At 31.7% G+C, this 24,020-nt stretch overlaps 1 protein-coding gene across 1 annotated transcript in view; it reads left to right on the forward strand.

Annotated features, from left to right (window-relative positions):
- LOC137398098 (uncharacterized) overlaps nucleotides 1-20,573 on the forward strand; it is a 52,211-nt gene extending 31,638 nt beyond the window's left edge. Inside the window, exons 2-4 of the mRNA XM_068084206.1 lie at nucleotides 16,394-16,531; nucleotides 17,812-18,135; nucleotides 20,152-20,573. Coding sequence (XP_067940307.1) covers nucleotides 16,394-16,531; nucleotides 17,812-18,135; nucleotides 20,152-20,573 — 884 coding nt within the window. The remainder of the gene's footprint in view (nucleotides 1-16,393; nucleotides 16,532-17,811; nucleotides 18,136-20,151) is intronic.
- The last annotated feature ends 3,447 nt before the right edge of the window (nucleotides 20,574-24,020 follow it).

The following is a 24,020-nucleotide window of genomic DNA, read 5'->3' on the forward strand; positions in this document are numbered from 1 at the left end:
AAAGTACCACTAGTATACTATAGATGAGACATAAAAGTACTACTAGTATACTATAGATGAGACATAAAAGTATTACTAGTATACTATAGATGAGACATACAAGTACTACTAGTATACTATAGATGAGACATAAAAGTACTACTAGTATACTATAGATGAGACATAGAAGTACTACTAGTATACTATAGATGAGACATAAAAGTACTACTAGTATACTATAGATGAGATATAAAAGTACTACTAGTATATTATAGATGAGACATAAAAGTACTACTAGTATACTATAGATGAGACATAAAAGTGCTATTAGTATACTATAGATGATACAAAAAAGTACTACTACTATACTATAGATGAGACATTAAAGTACTACTAGTATACTATAGATGAGACATTAAAGTACTATTAGCATACTATAGATGATACATAAAAGTACTACTAGTATACTATAGATGAGACATAAAAGTACTATTAGTATACTACAGATGAGACATAAAAGTGCTATTAGTATACTATAGATGATACAAAAAAGTACTACTACTATACTATAGATGAGACATAAAAGTACTACTAGTATACTATAGATGAGACATTAAAGTACTATTAGTATACTATAGATGACACATAAAAGTACTACTAGTATACTATAGATGAGACATAAAAGTACTATTAGTATACTATAGATGAGACATTAAAGTACTACTAGTATACTATAGATGGACATAAAAGTGCTATTAGTATACTATAGATGAGACATAAAAGTACTACTAGTATACTATAGATGGACATAAAAGTGCTATTAGTATACTATAGATGAAACATAAAAGCACTACTAGTATACTATAGATGAGACATTAAAGTACTACTAGTATCCTATAGATGAGATATAAAAGTACTACTAGTATACTATAGATGAGACATTAACGTACTACTAGTATACTATAGATGAGACATAAAAGTGCTATTAGTATACTATAGATGAGACATAAAAGTACTACTAGTATACTGTAGATGAGACATTAAAGTACTATTAGTATACTATATATGATACATAAAAGTACTACTAGTATACTATAGATGAGACATAAAAGTACTATTAGTATACTATAGATGAGACATTAAAGTACTACTAGTATACTATAGATGAGACATAAAAGTGTTATTAGTATACTATAGATGGAACATAAAAGTACTACTAGTGTACTGTAGATGAGACATAAAAGTACTACTAGTATACTCTAGATGAGACATAAAAGTGCTATTAGTATACTATAGATGAAACATAAAAGCACTACTAGTATACTATAGATGAGACATACAAGTACTACTAGTATACTATAGATGAGACATAAAAGTACTACCAGTATACTATAGATGAGACATAAAAGTGCTATTAGTATACTATAGATGAAACATAAAAGCACTACTAGTATACTATAGATGAGACATTAAAGTACTACTAGTATACTATAGATGATACATAAAAGTACTACCAGTATACTATAGATGAGACATAAAAGTGCTATTAGTATACTATAGATGATACATAAAAGTACTACTAGTATACTATAGATGAGACATAAAAGTACTATTAGTATACTATAGATGAGACATTAAAGTACTACTAGTATACTATAGATGAGACATAAACGTGCTATTAGTATACTATAGATGAAACATAAAAAGTACTACTAGTATACTATAGATGAGACATAAAAGTACTACTAGCATACTATAGATGAGACATAAAAGTGCTATTAGTATACTATAGATGAAACATAAAAACACTACTAGTATACTATAGATGAGACATAAAAGTACTACTAGTATACTATAGATGAGACATAAAAGTACTACTATTATACTATAGATGTTACATAAAAGTTCTACTAGTATACTATAGATGAGACATTAAAGTACTACAAGTATACTATAGATGAGACATAAAAGTGCCATTAGTATACTATAGATGATACATAAAAGTACTAGTAGTATACTATAGATGAGACATAAAAGTGCTGCTAGTATACTATAGATGAGACATTAAAGTACTACTAGTATACTATAGATGAGACATAAAAGTGCTATCGGTATACTATAGATGAAACATAAAAGTACTACTAGTATACTATAGATGAGACATAAAAGTACTACTAGTATACTATAGAGGAGACATTAAAGTACTACTAGTATACTATAAATGAGACATAAAAGTGCTATTAGTATACTATAGATGAAACATAGAAGTACTACTAGTATCCTATAGATTAGACATTAAAGTACTACTAGTATACTATAGATGAGACATAAAAGTAATACTAGTATACTATAGATGTTACATAAAAGTTCTACTAGTATACTATAGATGAAACATTAAAGTACTACTAGTATACTATAGATGAGACATAAAAGTACTACTATCAAACTATAGATGAGACATAAAAGTACTACTAGCATACTATAGATGATACATAAAAGTACTACTAGTATACTATAGATGAGACATAAAAGCACTACTAGTATATTATCGATGAGACCTAAAAGTGTTATTAGTCTACTATAAATGAGACATTAAAGTACTATAAGTATACTATAGATTAGACATTAAAGTATTACTAGTATTCTATAGATGAAACATAAAGGTGCTACTAGAATTCTCTAGATGACACCGTAACAAGAAATGTACGGACAGTTTTGTGGAGAGAAAAGAAAAACACAGAAATGCTTGAAACATTTAGCCATCACTCATACACACTATTAGTGTATTTATTTTAAACAAGACAAACAAAGCGAAATGTTTAAAATCTAGTTTTCTATACATCCTCTACATAAACCTATTATGAATATTTTATAGAGCACAAGAATTATGTGAAGATAGTAAGTATACAATTTCTCATAAAGTCATTTGCTAGTAAAACAAGGAAATTTGAGGATAGCAAAGAATCAACAGTTGATATTGCTAAACATGTCAGTAAAAATGTTAATATAATATTATAGAGTGACACTTGAAAAATATAATTTTGTAACCAACTGAATTGCCTAATAATATTTGCTTAAAGAGACAGAAATATCTAAGCATGAAAATGTTCTAGTACTGGTGGTATGTCTTAGTATGTTTAGGTAAACATACCAAAGCATCAAACGCCATCACTAATTTATACACAACATTAAAGTATTATATCTAATGAGGGTACCAAGTTGAAATATTTAGTAAAAGCTAGAAAAGAGCTTTCCAACTTTTTTTACTAAGTTCTTTTTTAGGTCTTTTTAGAAATTTGGTTTCCTTTTAACTTTTAACTCACATGACTAAAAACGACCAATACAAATTATAAAATCATAACAACATATTATTAATTTTCATACAACACACGTACAACGCACAACAATAATTGACCTTTGGCATGGCATTGCATTGGTTTATGAATAGGATAACTTATTACCCAATCAAATTTCAGATAGATGTGCTTATATATATCTGGGCTTTGACTATCACCTAACTACTAGTCACTAGTGTTATTTATAACACCAAAATGTTGAAAGAGGAAACATCCACTCATATGGCACTACAGAACATAAATTAAAAATTTAACAAATTAGAAATCTGTCTGTTTTCTCCTCCTATATTCAAACGTTTTTCTAGCAGGGAGTTTTTCCTGGTTTGGAACCGTGGGCCAGAGTGAATGTCATAAATCATACTTAAGCCGTCTTTAATCCTCATCCAGAGCCAGAAAGATTGTGAGCCAATTCATGCCTGAGGTAATGATTTAGTGAGGGTAGTTTCCATGGTGATACATTCTGGTTGCAAGATTAAAAAAAACTGACAAGATTGATGTTTTATTTGATCACCATCACCAATAATATATATATATATATAATTTGTTATATATATATATATATATATATATTTATATATATATATATAACTGTAGCTAGTAAACTAAGTTAAAAAAACATCAGTTCATCGGAGTTCTCATAGATTTTCATGATAATATTCAAAATGGCTGCTGTTAAAGTTAGCACGGCTACAAACTTTGTTGCTTCATTTTGCCTCTTTGCAAACTTAATAAACTGTTAAACCGTCATTCAGCTTAAGATTTTTAGCTTTTAATGGTGTATAATGTTGCTATGATGCTAGATAGTTCTTGAACAACAAGCACAGCAATAATATTACTGAGAAACTTTGTATAGCATTCTGTTACTGGCAGTCATCTTTGATTTACTGCAAAAAGACAGAATTAACTCCTTGGGATTTTAGTAATGAGATGCCAATGATATTTTTGAAATAGTATATTATTCGGCTAAATGTAATTCACCAGGTTTACCAACTTTCTGTTAACACTCATGATAGAGTTATGCCACTTTTCATCAATATCTTTATTCTTATAAATTAAGCTGATAAAGTCAATTAAAAAGAAGAGCGGTATGAAATAAGACTTCTGTTCATCATATATTTTATTTTAATATGCAGTCTAAAAATTTGTACCTCTATGACTTTCTACACGCATTTTCAACTAGTATTGTGTCCGTGCTCAAAAAGGTATTCATATTATATTATCTTATTAACATAAATTAATAAAATATGGATATCTGTAATATATTATTGTATTTGACTAACTGAGTCTAAGTAGAGATATGTGAGTTCTTTTTGATAAAAAAAGCAAATTTTTTGCAATGGTATAAACCATAGCTGCCTAAACTATCTCAGTTAAATTAGGCACTATCAGGAAAAATGCTACTAGACATAAAAGACAGTTGAATCAACTTTGATTCAGAGGATTAGTGGTTTAATGATAGTCTGTGATTGGCTCTCAGCATTATTCCCTTGATTTAGTACAAACTTCCTTACAGAAAACAGAAAGTTATATTATTTTAATATTTTGTAATAAACCAACAGCTTGTTTTAAAAACTACAAAGTAACAACATCATTAGATATTGTTAGCTATAGAGTTGATCTCTCAAAAGAACCATGAAACTATCTATAGAATTGTTGTGCTTCTGTTCCTCTCTAAAGCTAACCATCACCAATATCAGTCTAAGGATAACAGCTGAGTGTTTAAACTGATCTGGCGATAGTTACAATAGAAATCTCATGCAAAGTAAAAAAGAAGTTGCGAAACCTTTGCTAAAATAGCTAAGCTTTCAGAGATTACATCATGATTTTCAAATGCTTTACCATAACCGAGACAACAACATTTTTCCCCGCTTTTATTTCCTTGTAATGGTTGTAGACAGAGAGGTTTGAATCACTGATATCACAATTTATGCTTTAATTTGAGTCTTTTGGACACTTTTCTAAAAGGTTTGTCATTGCAAGTGCAAGTAATCGATACTGGTAATACTATTAGAAAATTACTAATTCAAGTGACACTGCTAGTACTATCAGAAGGTTACTACTACAAATAAGTGACACTGCTAGTACTATCAGAAAGTTAACTGTACATGTAAGTGACAGTGCTAGTACTATTAGAGAGTTGTTAGTACAAGTGACAGTGCTAATAATATCAGACAGTTACTGGCACAAATAAGTGACAGTGCGAGTACTATCAGAAACTAGTAATAGTAACATTGCTAATTCTTTCTGGAAGTTGCTAGAATGAAAAGGTGACACTGTTAGTACCATCCAAAAGTCACTAGTACAAGTGAGTGATGCTGCTAGTACTATCAGAAAGTTACTATCGGCGGTAAGTGATGCTGCTAGTACTATCAGAAAGGTACTAGTTTAAGTAAGGGATACTTTTAGAGTGCCTATTAGTAATATTGCTAAAATATAGTAAACTATCTTATGTGACTTAATACTTTTTTTAAATAACCTAAACGGTTTCTTTATCTCTGCTTAGTTGGTTTAATAGAGATTACCTACTGCAGGCTTTGAATGGTCATTCAGATCCTTGGCCATTCTGTAATGTGATGATAGGATGAAAATTTAGCAAAAACGTTTGAACTTGATTAATTAAAAAACCAAATATGAGTAAGCGCAAATCTATCTTAAAGATGACCTTGCACCAAGTTTTTTGTAGATTTTGTAAAAAGTATCCATATTTTATATCATTTAGAATTTTTTTATGTATGAGCTAATCTGATTGCCCTTATTTTTTAATAACAAAATCAAAAAAATTAACACAATAGAAAAAAATTTGGTCACAGTAAAAATGCCAGATCAAGTGAAACTGTGATGGCATCATTTATAGTCGCGAATAGACGAACAGAATAGAGACATGTAATGCTGCAACTTGAATGCAATAGCTGTTATCAACCATAGAAATGATAGCAGCTAGTGGTGTCATTTTGAACAAAGTTTTCTTCTGAACTTTTTTGCTGCAATTTAGTTGTATCAATTTTAATCTTGTAACGTCCTGGTGGCTAGATCACCTCAAACATCAAAAACAATCGCCAATGATAGAACAGTACGACTAATTTTTGATAAAATCTTCCGAACTGTTAAGTAAGTTCATCTTTATAATTATGTGAGTCACAGCAATAACATAAAAATGGTTTTGTTGTAAGCAATAATCTCTTACTAAAAGATGAATGAAAACAGTGGGTATCACACGGTGTCTGCTTTGGGCATGGGCATGGTGACAGGCTTGTACTATAGCAAGCCATAAGTTGAAGTAGATATGTTTGCCTTCACAGGTGCACTCAAGGGAAGCAACTACCAACAAACCCCACTGCATGATTGATCTTAACATCAACCTCAGTGATGAGGTATTTAATTAAGTTAAATGGTCGACCAGAGTTGAAACAATGAGAGAAGCAAACAACTAACAATTATACTTGTTGGTTCCATGTTTTAGATACAACACATACACTAAGTTTGTCTCTGATACATGTTTGCAATATCATTAGTGGAAGCAGCGTTTTATTAATTTATTTCAAGTCACACACCTGTATATGACTCTAAATAAGCAAATAAAATTGTATGTGTTGTAATCATATCTGTACAGATTGTTATCTTCAATATTTTGAAAACTGCTTCTCTTCTATGTTTATATTTCCTGTTTTAGGACTACTAGTTAAAGTATCTCAGGCTATAGAATGTTACAACTGTGTTGACTGTAATGGTGGAGAAGGCGTGGCCTATGACTGCACCATATTTAATGCTGACTCTTGTTTCCCTTGAGCAATCGATGTTTAGTAAGCAATAGATATGTAATCTATAATTTTGAACTGGTAACTTGCTTGCAAAGGTAAGAAGCACTTTAAATATAAATGCTATTATAGAATACCACCTGATCAAAATTAACAAATCAATAAAAGTTAAAAAAGCTTCATGTTTTATAAATATCATACGTGAGTAATCTTTAATCCTCAACCAGGAAAAATTGAGTCGACTCTAATATTAAACAAATACTGATGTATGGCTGAAATATTATTGTCAACCTAATCGGTGTTGTTACCATGGTAATACATTCTGGTTGTATGCTAGCTTGTAAACAGATAGGTTTAGCATTCTTTGCTTTCAGAAACACTTATGGTTGTACTCCTAGCCTCAAAACAGTATGGAGATTATTTAAACTCTGTTTGTATCGGGTAAGCTGTTAAAAGCATACATAGAGAAAGTAAAGCTTGCTAGTCTATGAGCTCATGTGTAGAAATTTCAAGAACTTGCTAATGAAAAAACAAAATAATTTTTTTTTTACAAAATTCACTATTTCACAAGTTGTCTTTCAACACTGTTGCTAAAGATAAGCCTCTTTTCACCAATATCTTTATTCGGAAATGCTAAGCCCTTAGAGGAATTTATGAAAAAAAGCTAGGTTAATTGAAAAGCTCTGTTTATATTTTATTTCATTTTAATGTGCTGTATAGAACGACTATATTTTTATGACTTTCTTCCAGTCACATGTTTAACTAGTAGTGTTATATTGCTCATCAAAAATATATAATAGTAGATGCCAAGTATTAATGCTTTTACATCAGCAGTCTTCAATCACAAGTTATTTAAAAATATTTTGCAAAATATTTTTTAGTAAAGTGTAATAAAACATGAACAGATTTATATATAACACTCTCTAGAACTATGGTATTTTTATGATTTTCCGCATGCATCTTTAATGACTAGTGTTTCCTTGCTCAGCCGAAAGTATGTCGCAATAATAGGCCTGTTTTAGGCCTATTGATTTTACAACAGGGGTTGTAATTTGGAGTTTTTCAAATCACCAAACGGTTTTAAACCTTCTGAACAAAAAATTCTTAGTAGACTCAGTAAACCTACTAGGAGTCACATGATCTCTCAAAAAACAGTTAAACAAAAATTAGTGAACTTAAAAGGTGTCTCGGACAAAAATGTGGTATTTGGCTAGGTGAGGGTAATCACACATGTCTACCTATCTTGTTTCTAAAAACTCAAGATAGGTAGGCTGAAGACTTAGAGGTGCAAGGGTGGCCATTAAAACTCTTCTATAGCAACTTGTAAAAATAGAAATTAGTATTTTGTAAATATATTTGGACTAAGCCAGCAGTGAACATTTAGAAAGGTTTTAATTTAGTGTTAGTTTAGGACACATTCCAAGTAACTATATGAACCAATAAAAAGTGAAGATTCTTGTGATGAGAGAAATCATAGCAGTCTAAAGCATCTAAGTTAAACTAAACAATATTATGAAGTACTATTAGTATACTATAAATGAGACACACACATGTACTTCTAGTATATTAGAGAACAGACACAAAAGTACTACTAGTGTACTATAATATATGAGATGTAAATGTTTTACTGATATACTAGTATACTATAGAAGACACATAAAAATACTACTAGTATACTATAGATGAGACATAAAAGAACTACTGGTATAATATAGATGAGACATAAAAGTACTACTAGTATATTATAGATGAGACATAAAAGTACTACTAGTATACTATAGATGAGACATAAAAGTACTACTAGTATACTATAGATGAGACATAAAAGTACTACTAGTATACTATAGATGAGACATAAAAGTACTACTAGTATATTATAGATGAGAAATAAAAGTACTACTAGTATACTATGGATGAGACATAAAAGTACTATTAGTATACTATAGATGAGACATAAAAGTACTACTAGTATACTATAGATGAGACATAAAAGTACTACTAGTATACTACAGATGAGACATAAAAGTACTACTAGTATACTATAGATGAGACATAAAAGAACTACTGGTATAATATAGATGAGACATAAAAGTACTACTAGTATATTATAGATGAGACATAAAAGTACTACTAGTATACTATAGATGAGACATAAAAGTACTACTAGTATACTATAGATGAGACATAAAAGTACTACTAGTATACTATAGATGAGACATAAAAGAACTACTGGTATAATATAGATGAGACATAAAAGTACTACTAGTATATTATAGATGAGACATAAAAGTACTACTAGTATACTATAGATGAGACATAAAAGTACTACTAGTATACTATAGATGAGACATAAAAGTACTACTAGTATACTATAGATGAGACATAAAAGTACTACTAGTATATTATAGATGAGAAATAAAAGTACTACTAGTATACTATGGATGAGACATAAAAGTACTATTAGTATACTATAGATGAGACATAAAAGTACTACTAGTATACTATAGATGAGACATAAAAGTACTACTAGTATACTACAGATGAGACATAAAAGTACTACTAGTATACTATAGATGAGACATAAAAGAACTACTGGTATAATATAGATGAGACATAAAAGTACTACTAGTATATTATAGATGAGACATAAAAGTACTACTAGTATACTATAGATGAGACATAAAAGTACTACTAGTATACTATAGATGAGACATAAAAGTACTACTAGTATACTATAGATGAGACATAAAAGAACTACTGGTATAATATAGATGAGACATAAAAGTACTACTAGTATACTATAGATGAGACATAAAAGTACTACTAGTATACTATAGATGAGACATAAAAGTACTACTAGTATACTATAGATGAGACATAAAAGTACTATTATTATACTATAGATGAAACATAAAAGTACTACTATTATACTATAGATGAGACATAGAAGTACTACTAGTATACTATAGATGAGACATAAAAGTACCACTATTATACTATAGATGAGACATAAAAGTACTACTAGTATACTATAGATGAGACATAAAAGTACTACTAGTATACTATAGATGAGACATAAAAGTACTACTAGTATATTATAGATGAGAAATAAAAGTACTACTAGTATACTATGGATGAGACATAAAAGAACTACTAGTATATTATAGATGAGACATAAAAGTACTACTAGTATACTATAGATGAGATATAAAAGTATTACTAGTATACTATAGATGAGACATAAAAGTACTACTAGTATACTATAGATGAGACATAAAAGTACTACTAGTATACTATAGATGAGACATAAAAGTACTATTAGTATACTCTAGTTGAGACATAAAAGTACTACTAGTATACTATAGATGAGATATAAAAGTACTACTAGTATACTATAGATGAGACATAAAAGTACTACTAGTATACTATAGATGAGACATAAAAGTACTACTAGTATACTATAGATGATACATAAAAGTACTACTAGTATAATATAGATGAGACATAAAAGTACTACTAGTATATTATAGATGAGACATAAAAGTACTACTAGTATACTATAGATGAGACATAAAAGTACTACTAGTATACTATAGATGAGACATAAAAGTACTACTAGTATACTATAGATGAGACATAAAAGTACTATTATTATACTATAGATGAAACATAAAAGTACTACTATTATACTATAGATGAGACATAGAAGTACTACTAGTATACTATAGATGAGACATAAAAGTACCACTATTATACTATAGATGAGACATAAAAGTACTATTAGTATACTATAGATGAGACATAAAAGTATCACTATTATACTATAGATGAGACATAAAAGTACTACTATTATACTATAGATGAGACATAAAAGTACTACTAGTATACTATAGATGAGACATAAAAGTACCACTATTATACTATAGATGAGACATAAAAGTACTACTAGTATACTATAGATGAGACATAAAAGTACTAATAGTATACTATAGATGAGACATAAAAGTACTACTAGTATACTATAGATGAGACATAAAAGTACTACTAGTATACTATAGATGAGACATAAAAGAACTACTGGTATAATATAGATGAGACATAAAAGTACTACTAGTATATTATAGATGAGACATAAAAGTACTACTAGTATACTATAGATGAGACTTAAAAGTACTACCAGTATACTATAGATGAGATATAAAAGTAATACTAGTATACTATAGATGAGACATAAAAGTACTACTAGTATACTATAGATGAGACATAAAAGTACTACTAGTATACTATAGATGAGACATAAAAGTACTACTAGTATATTAAAGATGAGAAATAAAAGTACTACTAGTATACTATGGATGAGACATAAAAGTACTACTAGTATACTATAAATGAGACATAAAAGAACTACTAGTATATTATAGATGAGACATAAAAGTACTACTAGTATACTATAGATGAGATATAAAAGTACTACTAGTATACTATAGATGAGACATAAAAGTACCACTAGTATACTATAGATGAGACATAAAAGTACTACTAGTATACTATAGATGAGACATAAAAGTACTACTAGTATACTATAGATGAGACATAAAAGTACTATTATTATACTATAGATGAAACATAAAAGTACTACTATTATACTATAGATGACACCTTAACAAGAAATGTACGGACAGTTTTGTGGAGAGAAAAGAAAGACACAGAAATGCTTGAAACATTTAGCCATCACTAATACACACTATTAGTGTATTTATTTTAAACAAGACAAACGAAGCAAAATGTTTAAAATCTAGTTTTCTATACATCTTCTACATAAACCTATTATGAATATTTTATAGTGCACAAGTATTAGGTGAAGATAGTAAGTATACAATTTCTCATAAAGTCATTTGCTAGTAAAACAAGGAAATTTGAGGATAGCAAAGAATCAACAGTTGAAATTGTTAAACATGTCAGCAAAAAATGTTAATATAATATTATAGAGTGACACTTGAAAAATATAATTTTGTAACCAACTGAAGTGCCTAATAGTATATACCTAAAGAGACAGAAATATCTAAGCATGAAAATGTTCTAGTACTTGTGGTGTGTCTTAATGGGTTTAGGTAAACATACCAAAGCATCAAACGCCATCACTAATTTATACACAACATTAAAGTATTATATCTAATGAGGGTACCAAGTTGAAATATTTAATCAAAGCTAGAAAAGAGCTTTCCAACTTTTTTTACTAAGTTCTCTTTTAGGTATTTTTCGAAATTTGGTTTCCTTTGAACTTTTAACTCACATGAATAAAAGCTACCAATACAAATTATAAAATCATAACAACATATTATTAATTTTCATATAACACATGTACAACACACAACAATACCTGACCTTCGGCATGGCATCGAATCTGTTTATGAATAGGATAACTTATTACCCATTCAAATTTTAGATAAATGTGCTTATATGTATCTGGGCTTTGACTAGCACCTAATTACTAGTCACTAGTGTTATTTATAACACCAAAATGTTGAAAGAAGAAACATACACTCACATGGCACTACAGAACATAAATTAAAAATTTAACAAATTAGACATCTCTCAGTTTTCTCCTATATTCTAACGTTTTCCTAGCAGGGAGTTTTTCCTGGTTTGGAACCTGTAGGCTAGAGTGAATGTCATAAATCATACTTAAGCAGTCTTTAATCCTCAACCAGAACCAGAAAGATAGTGAGCCAACTCATGCCTGAGGTAATGATTTAGTGAGGGTAGTTTCCATGGTGATACATTCTGGTTGCAGGATTAACAGAAAACTGACAAGATTGATTTTTATTTGATCACCAACACCACTAACAGTAGGAGAGATCTAGCCTCAAAACAGTATGGAGATTATTTATATTATGTTTGTATCTGGTAAGTGCTCATAAGCATACATCATATAGTTACCTGCAGAAATCCTAACATTTGGCTAATGAAATGAAAACAAATCATATGTTTGCACTATTTCTACTTTACCAGCTTTATACCAGCAAAGTAGGGAAATGTCAGTAATTTTCATATAAAGTATTGAATTAAATATTTGAAATGTTCCGTATTTAGTGGCCTTCATACCATGAACACACTAATGTCTATATATATAAATAACTTTAGCTAGTAAACTAGGTTGAAAAAACATCAGTTCATCAGAGTTCTCATAGATTTTCATGATAATATTCAATATGACTGTTGTTAAAGCTAGTACGGCCACAAACTTTGCTGCCTCATTTGGCCTCCCTGTAAGTTCAGTAAATTTGTAGAGGGTCATCATTCAGCTAAAGATTTCTAGCTTGTAATGGTATATATTGTTGCTATGATGCTAGGTAGTTCTTGAACAACAAGCACAGCAATAATATTACTGATAGACTTTATATAGCATTCTGTTACTGGCAGTCATCTTTGATTTACTCCAAAAAGATAAAATTAACTCCTTGTGATTTTAGTAATGAGATATTAATGATATATTAGAAATAATATATTATTTGGCTGAATGTTATTCACCAGGTTTACCGACTTTCTGTTAACACTCATGATAGAGTTATGCCACCTTTCATCAATATCTTTATTCTTATAAATTAAGCTGATTAAGTCAATTAAAAAGAAGAGCGGTATAGATTAGGACTTGTTCATCATACTTTTTTTATAATATGCAGTCTAAAAACTTTGTACTTCTATGACTTTGTACACACATTTTCAACTAGTATTGTGTCCATGCTTAAAAAAGTAGTCATATTATATTATCTTATCTTATTATCTTATTAACTTAAATTAATAAAATATGGATGTCTGTGATATATTATTGTATTTGACTAGCTGAGTCTAAGTAGAGATATCTGAGTTCTTCTTGATAAAAAGCAAAAATTCTTGCAATGGTATAAACCATTTTGTTTAAACTGTCTCAGTTAAACTAGTGAGTATCAGGAAAAGTGCTGCTAGACATAAAAGTGTAGTGGAATCAACTTTGAATCAGAGATTTGGTGGTCTAGTGATAGTCTGTGATCAGCTCTTTGCAGTTTTCTCTTGGGTTACTACAAACTTCCTTATAGAAAACGAAAAGTTATATTATTTTAATATTTTGTGATAAACCAACAGCTTGTTTTAAAAACTACAAAGTAGCAACATCATTAGATATTGTTAGCTATAGAGTTGATCTCTCAAAAGAACCATGAAACTGTCTATAGAATTTTTGTGCTTCTGTTCCTCTCTAAAGCTAACCATCACCAATATCAGTCTAAGGAGTGTGTGTTGAGTGTTTAAACTGATCTGATGATAGTTACAATAGAAAGCGCATGCAAAGTAAAAAAAGTTGCAAAACCTTTGCTAAAATAGGTAAGCTCTCGCCAACCTCTTTCAGAGATTACATCATGATTTTCAAATGCTTTTCCATAACCAAGAAAAGAACATTGTTTCCCTCTTTCATTTCCTTGTAATGATTGTAGACAGAGAGGTGTGAATCACTGATATCACAATTTATGCTTTAATTTGAGTCTTTTGGACACTTTTCTAAAAGGCTTTTCATTGCTAGTGCAAGTAAGTGAAACTGTCAGTACTATCATAAAGTTACTGGAATGAGTAAGTGACAATGCTGGTACTATTGGAAAGTTACTAGTTCAAGTAAGTGACACTGCTAGTACTATTAGAAAATTACTAGTACAAGTGACTTACATGTACACTGCTAATACTTTCAGAAGGTTAACACTACAAACAAGTGACACTGCTAGTACTATCAGAAAATGATCTATACATGTAAGTGACAGTGCTACTACTATTATAGAGTTGTTAGTACAAGTGACAATGCTAATTCTATAAGACAGGTACTAGGGCAAATAAGTGACAGTAACTATCACTTACTATCAGAAACATACTATCAGAAACTAGTAACATTGCTAATTCTGTCGGAAAGTTGCTAGAATGAAAACGTGGTACTGTTAGAACCATCGAAAAGTCACTAGTACAGGTAAGTGATGCTGCTAGTACTATCAGAAAGTTACTAGTTCAAGTAAGGAACACTTTTAGAGTCCCATTAATAATATTCCTAAAACAAATTAAACGATCTTATGCGGCTTAACACTGTTTTAAATAACTTAAACGGTTTACTCCTCTCTGATTAGTTGGTTTAATAGAGATTACCTACTGCAGGCTTTGAATGGTCATTCAGATCCTTAGTCATTCTGTAATGTGAAAATAGGATGAGAATTTAGCAAAAATGTTTTAACTTGATTAATTAAAAAACCAAATATGAGTAAGCGAAAATCTATCTTAACAATGACCTTGAACAATGTTTTTGTAGATATTATCAAAAAAGTATCGATATTTTATATTATTTAGATTTTTTTATGCATGAGCTATTCTGATTGCCATTATTTTTCAACAACAAAATCAAAAAAATTAACGAAACAGAAAAAGATTTGGTTGCAGTAAAAATGCTCAGATCAAGCGAAACTGTGATGGCGCCGTCTATAGTTGCAAAAAAACGAACAAAATAGAGACGGGTAATGCTGCAGCTTGAATGCAATAGTCGTTATGAACTATAGCAATAATAGCAGCTAGTGGTGTCATTTTGAACAAAGTTTTCTTCTGAACTTTTCTATTGCAATTTAGTTGTATCGATTTTAATCTTGGAACATCCTGGCAGTCAGATCACCTCAAACATCAAAAACAATTGCCAATGATACAAAGGTACAAATAGTTTCTGATAAACTCTACTGAACTGTTAGCTAGGTTCATCTTTACAAGTATATGAACCACAGAAATTACATAAAAATGGTCTTTTTGTAAACAATAACCTCCTACTGAAAGATGAATGAAAACAGTGGGTATCGCACAGTTCCTGTTTTGGGCATGGGCGCGTTGACAGGCTTGTACTATAGCAAGCCATAAGTTGAGGTAGATATGTTTGCCTCCACAGGTACACTCAAGGGAGGCAACTACTAACAAACCCCACTGCATGATTGATCTTAACATCAACCTCAGGGATGAGGTTTTTAATTATGTTATATGTGTGATCAGAGTTGAAACTATGAAAGAAACAAAAACCAAGAATACTTGTTGGCTCCACACTTTATATACAATGCAAAGACTAAGTTTGTTTCTGATACATGTTTGCAATATCATTAGTAGAAGCAACATTTTATTAATTTATTTCAGGTTATGCACCTGTATATGTCTTTAAATAAGCAAATAAAATGGTATGTGTTGTGATCATACTTGTACAGCTTGTTATCTTCGACATTTTGAAAACTGCTTCTCTTCTGTTTATGTTTCCTGTTCTAGGACTACTAGTTAAAGTATCTCAGGCTATAGAATGTTACAACTGTGTTGACTGTAATGATGGAGAAGGCGTGGCCTATGACTGCACCATATTGAATGCCGACTCTTGTTTCCTCGCTAAGGATCTATCTAGTGGAGAAGGTGAGTTCGATATTGGAGATTTTTTCCCCAAGACAAGCTTATTTAGATAATATGAAGATATATTTAAAATTTAATTAAGCTTTAAATTCTTCTTGGATATTTATCTACATTCATTTTAAAGCTCTATCACGGTGGGCAAATTGTAGTGGTGAAAAGAAAAAAACGTCGGCTGGTTCTGAAACCTGAAAATTCAAAGTTTTATTTTACTTTGACAGAGCACACAAACATTCACTACAATACATCTGTAGCCAAAAGTATTGACATGCCTCATCATGCTGTGACATCAATTAGGTTATTGTTCTTTTAATGCCACTCTGTACCACCCAGACTAAACTAAATACATATCAAATGATTCATCAAAAAAGTTCTATCTTTTAAAAACGTAAATCTAAAACAAAAACTATCCACTGATTCTCTTGGGGTATAAAAGCCTGACAACTATTTATGCGAAATGTTGCAGTCAATCTCTGACTCTGATTTTTAAGTAAAAGTGGTTTTAATGTGAGAAGGTTTAATCTCATTATAAATATTTAATCCTTAGCTTTTTGTTGTGTAATATGCATAGCTTAATTAGATTATGCAGTAAGGAAAGCTTATTCAAAGTTAATCCAACTTTTGCTAAATGAACTAGGCAACAATGGCAGTAGTGGTAATACTTTTGGCTACGCTTGTAACTAAAAATAAGCAAAGGTACTGATAAACAGAAATACCAAAATTTTCTATACAGTTACCATATTCATAGCTATAGCAGTAGTCATTATTAACAGTAGTACACTGGCAGCTCCATGCGCCATGACAGATCATCATGTGTTTTGACTATATACACAGCTATTCAAAAGTGTGGCAAGGGGGCTGCCTCGTACAGGTATCACGGTTTTGGTTTAAGAACGCAAATATCATTATTCAACTACCATGTAGTGCAATCTATTTTCTAATGCTCATAGTTTGGCTTCCGATGACCTGATACGACTCTTGATATAATAGAGACAACTACCGTCGGTCATCAGGTAATCAGATGTCCCAATAAAGCGTAAGAAATAGACATGTGAACAATTATTTTCAAATCAATGAAGGTGAAATGACTGGTGCATGTGGAATTGTGCTGAGTAGTAAATTGTCACAGTTTTAAACCCCGTATGGTGCAATCATTTTTCCAAACTCCTACCGTTACATTGCACAAAAGAATCAATAGGACTCCTATTGTAGTAAACATTTACATCATGCAAGTTACATATCGCTAGTCATATTTTTCTCATGACACAATTCTCTATGTTTTTCAGTCAGCAAATCTTGTGGAGTAGAGGGGTTTAACCTCTTTGGTGTGTCTGAGGGATGTCGTCAGGAAGGCGATATAATCTTCTGTCGATGTTTCACTGATTTGTGTAACACACAAGATTTACTTCCTGCCTCTACAGGCTCTACTAAGGATTCTATCATGTCACATAATGTCAGCTCATCAATCACCGCAGCTATGACAACTCGAGCAGGTGGCTTTCATTGCTATCAGTGTGATAACTGTGGATTCTCAGTCGGAGTTCTTACTGACTGCTCTACCGTTTCCTCCTCGAGAAACTGCTATCTTTTAATGGAACCAAATGGCGCAAGTATGCAGTAATTTGCTATTTGTGATGCGATTGTGACCTTGCTCACAAATAATTATTGCTTGATTGATTGCAATTTTAAATTATGTACAATAAACATGTCTTGGGGGTTTGAAAGATATATCAAGGTCAGCCAATAAAGATGATGTAACTAAATTCATTCTAGGTTGGGTGTTCAAAAAGAAGGCTATAGGCATCGAGCATTAAACCAAAAACATTTTTTTAATTTTTATTTTGTGACTAGAAAAGAAAATTTGACTGATGATATAAATGATGAAACACAACAGAGGCAAATTTGTAACTCTGTAAGAGTTTTTGATTACTATTGAGCAATTTCTTTATCGGTTACCTAAAGATAAGCATAAATCAAAATGGCTTCTGGTAGAAATCAATTAAGACTTTACTGAAGCCATGCAGTTGAGCATTATGTTCCCAGTGATTATTATGAGGAGTGTAGCCAAGTTCTTCATTAGTTGATGCTGTGTGTAGTCTTGGTATGATTTAGCTAGAGTCGCATGATTATAAACATAATCTGGCTCACAAAAACTGAAGATAACTGGTACCACCTTACAAATCAGTAACAAATGATGATAATTATTACATAAATCCTGGTTAAGTAGGCTTCTTATTGGTTAAATATTGTGGAGGACTGGACAAACACTAGCCATATTCTTTAGACAACGATATTCCTTGTGATGGCTTTAGGTGTGCTTTCTTTATCTAGTTATGTAATACTCTTGTGTGTACTTCTTCAGACCCTGTTATGTAATACTGTGTTTTTGGGCCTGATTCACAGGCCTGCCAGCATACTCTTATATATTATTATCTAGGCCTGCCTCACAGGCCTGCCACGATACAATTGATGTTACATAATTATTATATAAGTGGGCGGGGTAAAACGGTATATAAGGAGAAGGCACAGGCCAACTCATTGGGATTTTTCTTGTGAATTCGATGCTGTTGACACGTTGTTGCATATGTGCTTATATACATTAAATAGACTACATTTATTCTTACGCACTGACACTACGTTTGATGCCTGCCTAGTTGGCTTAGTAAGGATCCTTCTGCCAGAACTGATCTGGCTTCAAGTACGAACTGCTTTGGGAGACACCTAAGGAAGGCTAGGGGTTGACTGCGTTACGACCGGACCTGATCAGAAATGCGATAGCATTGGAGATCAGGCCCTCCAGCAAGCTAGCCGAGACCTAGATTAGCCAAGATAGGGTCTCAGAGAGCAGGCCGTGTTAGCATTCCAAGTGAGCCTGAACTGAGGGCAAACAGCCGCGACCTGACCAGACCACTAGGTGTGTCAGGCAGGCCGACGAGGGGAAGGCCCAGTGTTCAGACTGCACCGCCTTGTTAGGAAAGTAAAGCTGGCTCAGCTACCGGGGCCAAACCTTTACAATATAAACACAACGCCGATCACAGTTACAAGCTGTTCTCGTACTCTCTTGTTATGTCTTTTTTTCTCATTGATTCAAATTTATCTCAATATTTTTGACTTTAGAGTTTTCCATTTTCTCTCAAGTTCACAACAGTTCATTTAGTTTCTATCATAATAACCGAAGGTTTTGAATTTTCTTGTTTTTAGTTTGGTTTTCTTTCCAAGTTAATGCTCAACAATTCGTCAAGATTTATTGAAATTTTAGTTGATATTTTAGCTTTTTCAAATTTCCCTGCATTTCTGGAAGCACACTTTTTATTATTATATTTTTTTTGTACATGTATATATAACATATAAGTATAAAATGTATTATTATTTTATTAACATGTTTCCTATTTTTTCAGGTCAATGAGGCTGACCCTTTGACCTTATTTTATTGAAGGGTTCAGTACTTTTTATCATTTAACCTAATCTAAGTTGATCATTCTTTTGTACAAATCTGATGTAGCATTTATACTTTTGCTGTTTTTGCTGTTCTTTTTCTGCGCTATCTTTGTTTATAATTTGTTTTGATGAAGACACAGATATAAACAAAGTGAAATGTAGCAAACCGTTCAACTATTTACTTTCAGTTCTCAGGACGTGTGGAACACCACCCTTAGACGGACAAAACCTTTCCTTAGGCTGCAACACAATTGCGGGTTACACCATATGTAAGTGCAGTGAGTCAGAGTGCAATGATTACAGTGACATCCCAGCAACTACTACTAATAGCAGAACAAGCACTACTAGAGAAACACCTTCTACTAGAAGAACAACAACTATTAGAAGAATAACAGCCGCTACTGCGAGGAGAACCAATCCTACTAGAAGAACAACTCGGCCCTTTCAAATCACAACAACAGCAGTAGAAAATCAAGATAACTCTCCTTGGTTCTGCTATGTTTGCGTCGACTGTGGCTCCTCCTTAGGAGAACTAGTCGAATGCTCGTTGTATTATGATGCTAGAACCTGCTACTATTTCAGCCAATCCAACAATGAAGGTATTTTCTAATCTGATCATTTGATTCACTTGCTGAATGTTTATAAGCTATACATAGTGTTTAATAACTTAATGTGTTTAATAAGGCGTCTTTATTTCAGTCACGAGATCTTGTGGAACTGCTAATCTTGATGATGCCATCCGTGTTGGCTGCGAGGAAAATGATGGGTACACAATTTGTAAATGTTTAGAGTCAGGGTGCAATAACTACGGTGTTAGTCCATCTTCTAGAGAAGCCAGTTCAGCGACAACAGCCCTCTCAGTAACAACAGCATCTTCAGACTCATTTTACTGCTATTTGTGTATTAACTGTGGGAGCTCAGCAGGATACCTCGTAGACTGCTCAACTTTCACTAATATTAGATGGTGCTACCTATCAAGATCACCAACAGGCATTAGTAAGTAGCAAATTATTAACTGGGCACTTTTTAAGGTTGCGTTACACTTATTAATGCCAGCCTTGCAAGGGTAATAACTAAGTTTTTATATTAAAAATTATTTATATTTAACATAAGCAACATTTATCATTCTAACTTTAAAAATGAAGGTTTGTGGCTACTCCTGTATACTGTGTTTACTCTTGCATAATTGATACTATACTGATTACAACAGTCTTGTTGTTTCGGTAAGTCTAAGCTTTGTTTTTCAATTACATATACCATATATATAAAATTATAATGTTATATATATAATAAGGCAAGTATATTTTTAGTAGGTTAAGTGCGCAAGTTCAACTTCTAGCAGTCCAAACAAGCTGACTTCAACCAAGAATTAAAAACTGGACGTGTAAAGACCAAAAACACTTAGATTTATATATATGGAGTGTGAGAACAAAATTAAAATGAAATGTGATAAAAAATAATTTGTATAATCTGACTAATTTCTAAAAAATTTGGAAAGTTATTTAATTCAGTACCTACAAGTAATAGTTAAGAATTATGTAACTAAGGTTTATGCACCAGGAAAAGCAATGGGGAACTGTAAGTGCTTATACAGACTCAGTATAGTTTGAGTCGCCATACGGCTATACCATTTGAAGTTTTAGTTTAATTTTCTTGCTAGATTGTAACAGCATTGATGTCAACAGACTATTTGTCACATAAAATGTGGTGTATGTATGTATGTACGTACGTACGTATGTATGTATGTATGTACGTATGTACGTACGTATGTATGTATGTACGTATGTACGTACGTACGTATGTATGTACGTACGTATGTACGTACGTACGTATGTATGTACGTATGTACGTATGTACGTACGTATGTGCGTACGTATGTACGTACGTATGTACGTACGTATGTACGTACGTATGTACGTACGTATGTACGTACGTATGTACGTACGTATGTACGTACGTATGTACGTACGTACGTATGTACGTACGTATGTACGTACGTATGTACATACGTATGTACGTGTGTATGTACGTACGTATGTACGTGCGTATGTACGTACGTATGTACGTACGTATGTACGTACGTATGTACGTACGTATGTACGTACGTATGTACGTACGTATGTACGTACGTATGTACGTACGTATGTACGTACGTATGTACGTACGTATGTACGTACGTATGTACGTACGTATGTACGTACGTATGTACGTACGTATGTACGTACGTATGTACGTATGTATGTACGTACGTACGTATGTACGTACGTATGTACGTACGTATGTACGTACGTACGTACGTACGTACATACGTACGTATGTACGTACGTATGTACATACATATGTACATACATATGCATGTACACCCTTGAAAAGAAAGTTTGGGTTAAGGCATTATGTTCAAAAATTTTGTCATGTAATGGATAAAAAGGCGATTGGATATATACTACCAACCTTAACCAGAAATATAGTTTGAGATAAAATGAAAAGCTTCCATAAAAGTCCAAATATAAAGTTTGCATTATCAAACCATGGCTACAGTCAGACCAGTGAAGAACACAAAAATGTACTGTAGCTAGCTTTTGTATGCTTTTATCAACCCAGTATGCTCAGACTATAAAAGCTGTGGTCAGAATTTTTTTCCTCTTGCTAAATCAATTGTTTTAAATTAAATTTTTGTATGACTTTTTGAAATCTTTAGAAATTTCTCAGCAAAATTTTAATCATTGGTTCATCCTATCCACCCAATATGCTCTGTCCTAGATCTTTCCACTTGTAGTTTCCTTCAGTATTTTTGTCACTTTCAACATGAAAATTTATGAACAGATTTATTGTCAATTGACAATAGACAATTGTTCTTAATGCATAACAGAAATATTACTTTTCAATCAGCTAGAATGTAACACATGTATAAAAAAACAAAAGTTCTAAGATTTCAGATTTAGCTACTGTATAAAATTTGCTTGAAATTGTTTGAATTAGGCCTCTTTTGTTCATTAAATAAGCTGTAATGCTTATGCCCTTATACATGTACATGTAACTCTTCTACCACATGAGAATTTTTTAACATCCCAAAACATAGTTTTTATTATGCTAACTGCTACTCTTCAACTTTGGAGAGTGGTTGAGTTGGGTATTGGATAAATATTGGTGAACCAATCCTGATTCTGGGAGTTCAATTTCAGCATTTAACAATATGTTACAAACTACTTAAACAGTTTTCTATATTTTTTCTTCATTGCAAAGATTTCAAGATTACAAGATCGCAGTTTCATAAGATAGTAGACTTTAAAAGTATGTCTACCGGCTTCAGTTTAAACTTTCGCTCTTACAGTAACCCGCTCTTGTGGCATCCGATTAGTCGAAGATACATTTGGACTATCTGATGGTTGTGGTACCTCAGAGGGAAACACCATCTGCAAGTGTTCAGAGAGTGAATGCAACTATTCTGAAGAATATTTAGATAGCCAGAGCACCATGACTATTTCTACAACTGAGGTGACAGTGACGGCAAGCCCTCTTTTTACTGCTACTTGTGTGTAGATTGTAGGTCTGTAGGAGAGCTGGTTAAATGTAGGAACACTCGGTTCTGTACACTTCAGATACAAAATGGTAAAAGTATAAGTTTACTAACTACTAGTAGAAAACTGTTTATATTGTGCTGACTTTACAGGGCTTTAAAGGTCAAAAGTGAAACACGACAGAGGATTGAGTTATCAAGGCAACAGAGATGTAAATGACTCAACAAGAGCGTTTATTTTTTCCTAAGAATTTATTTAATGCTGACTTTGATGACTCCAAACTCAAAAGACCAGTTTTAACTTTATTTTTTACTCTAGTTGAAGATTCACCTTGAGTAACAGAACTAAAGGATAAACCGGTCATTGATAGGTGACTTAACAACAGTATTGTAGTACCCAAAAAAAATTAAACATATTCTGTTCTTTCTATTAACATCTGAAGTACAATTTCAAAGTTCTTACTTGAACATCTATTCACAACCAAATAACCAAAAAATTCTACAAAAAGTTTTAATAACAAGTCTGGTACTTTTTGTGCA

The sequence above is a fragment of the Watersipora subatra genome, chromosome 6, assembly GCF_963576615.1.
Source record: "Watersipora subatra chromosome 6, tzWatSuba1.1, whole genome shotgun sequence".
Lineage (NCBI taxonomy): Eukaryota > Metazoa > Bryozoa > Gymnolaemata > Cheilostomatida > Watersiporidae > Watersipora > Watersipora subatra.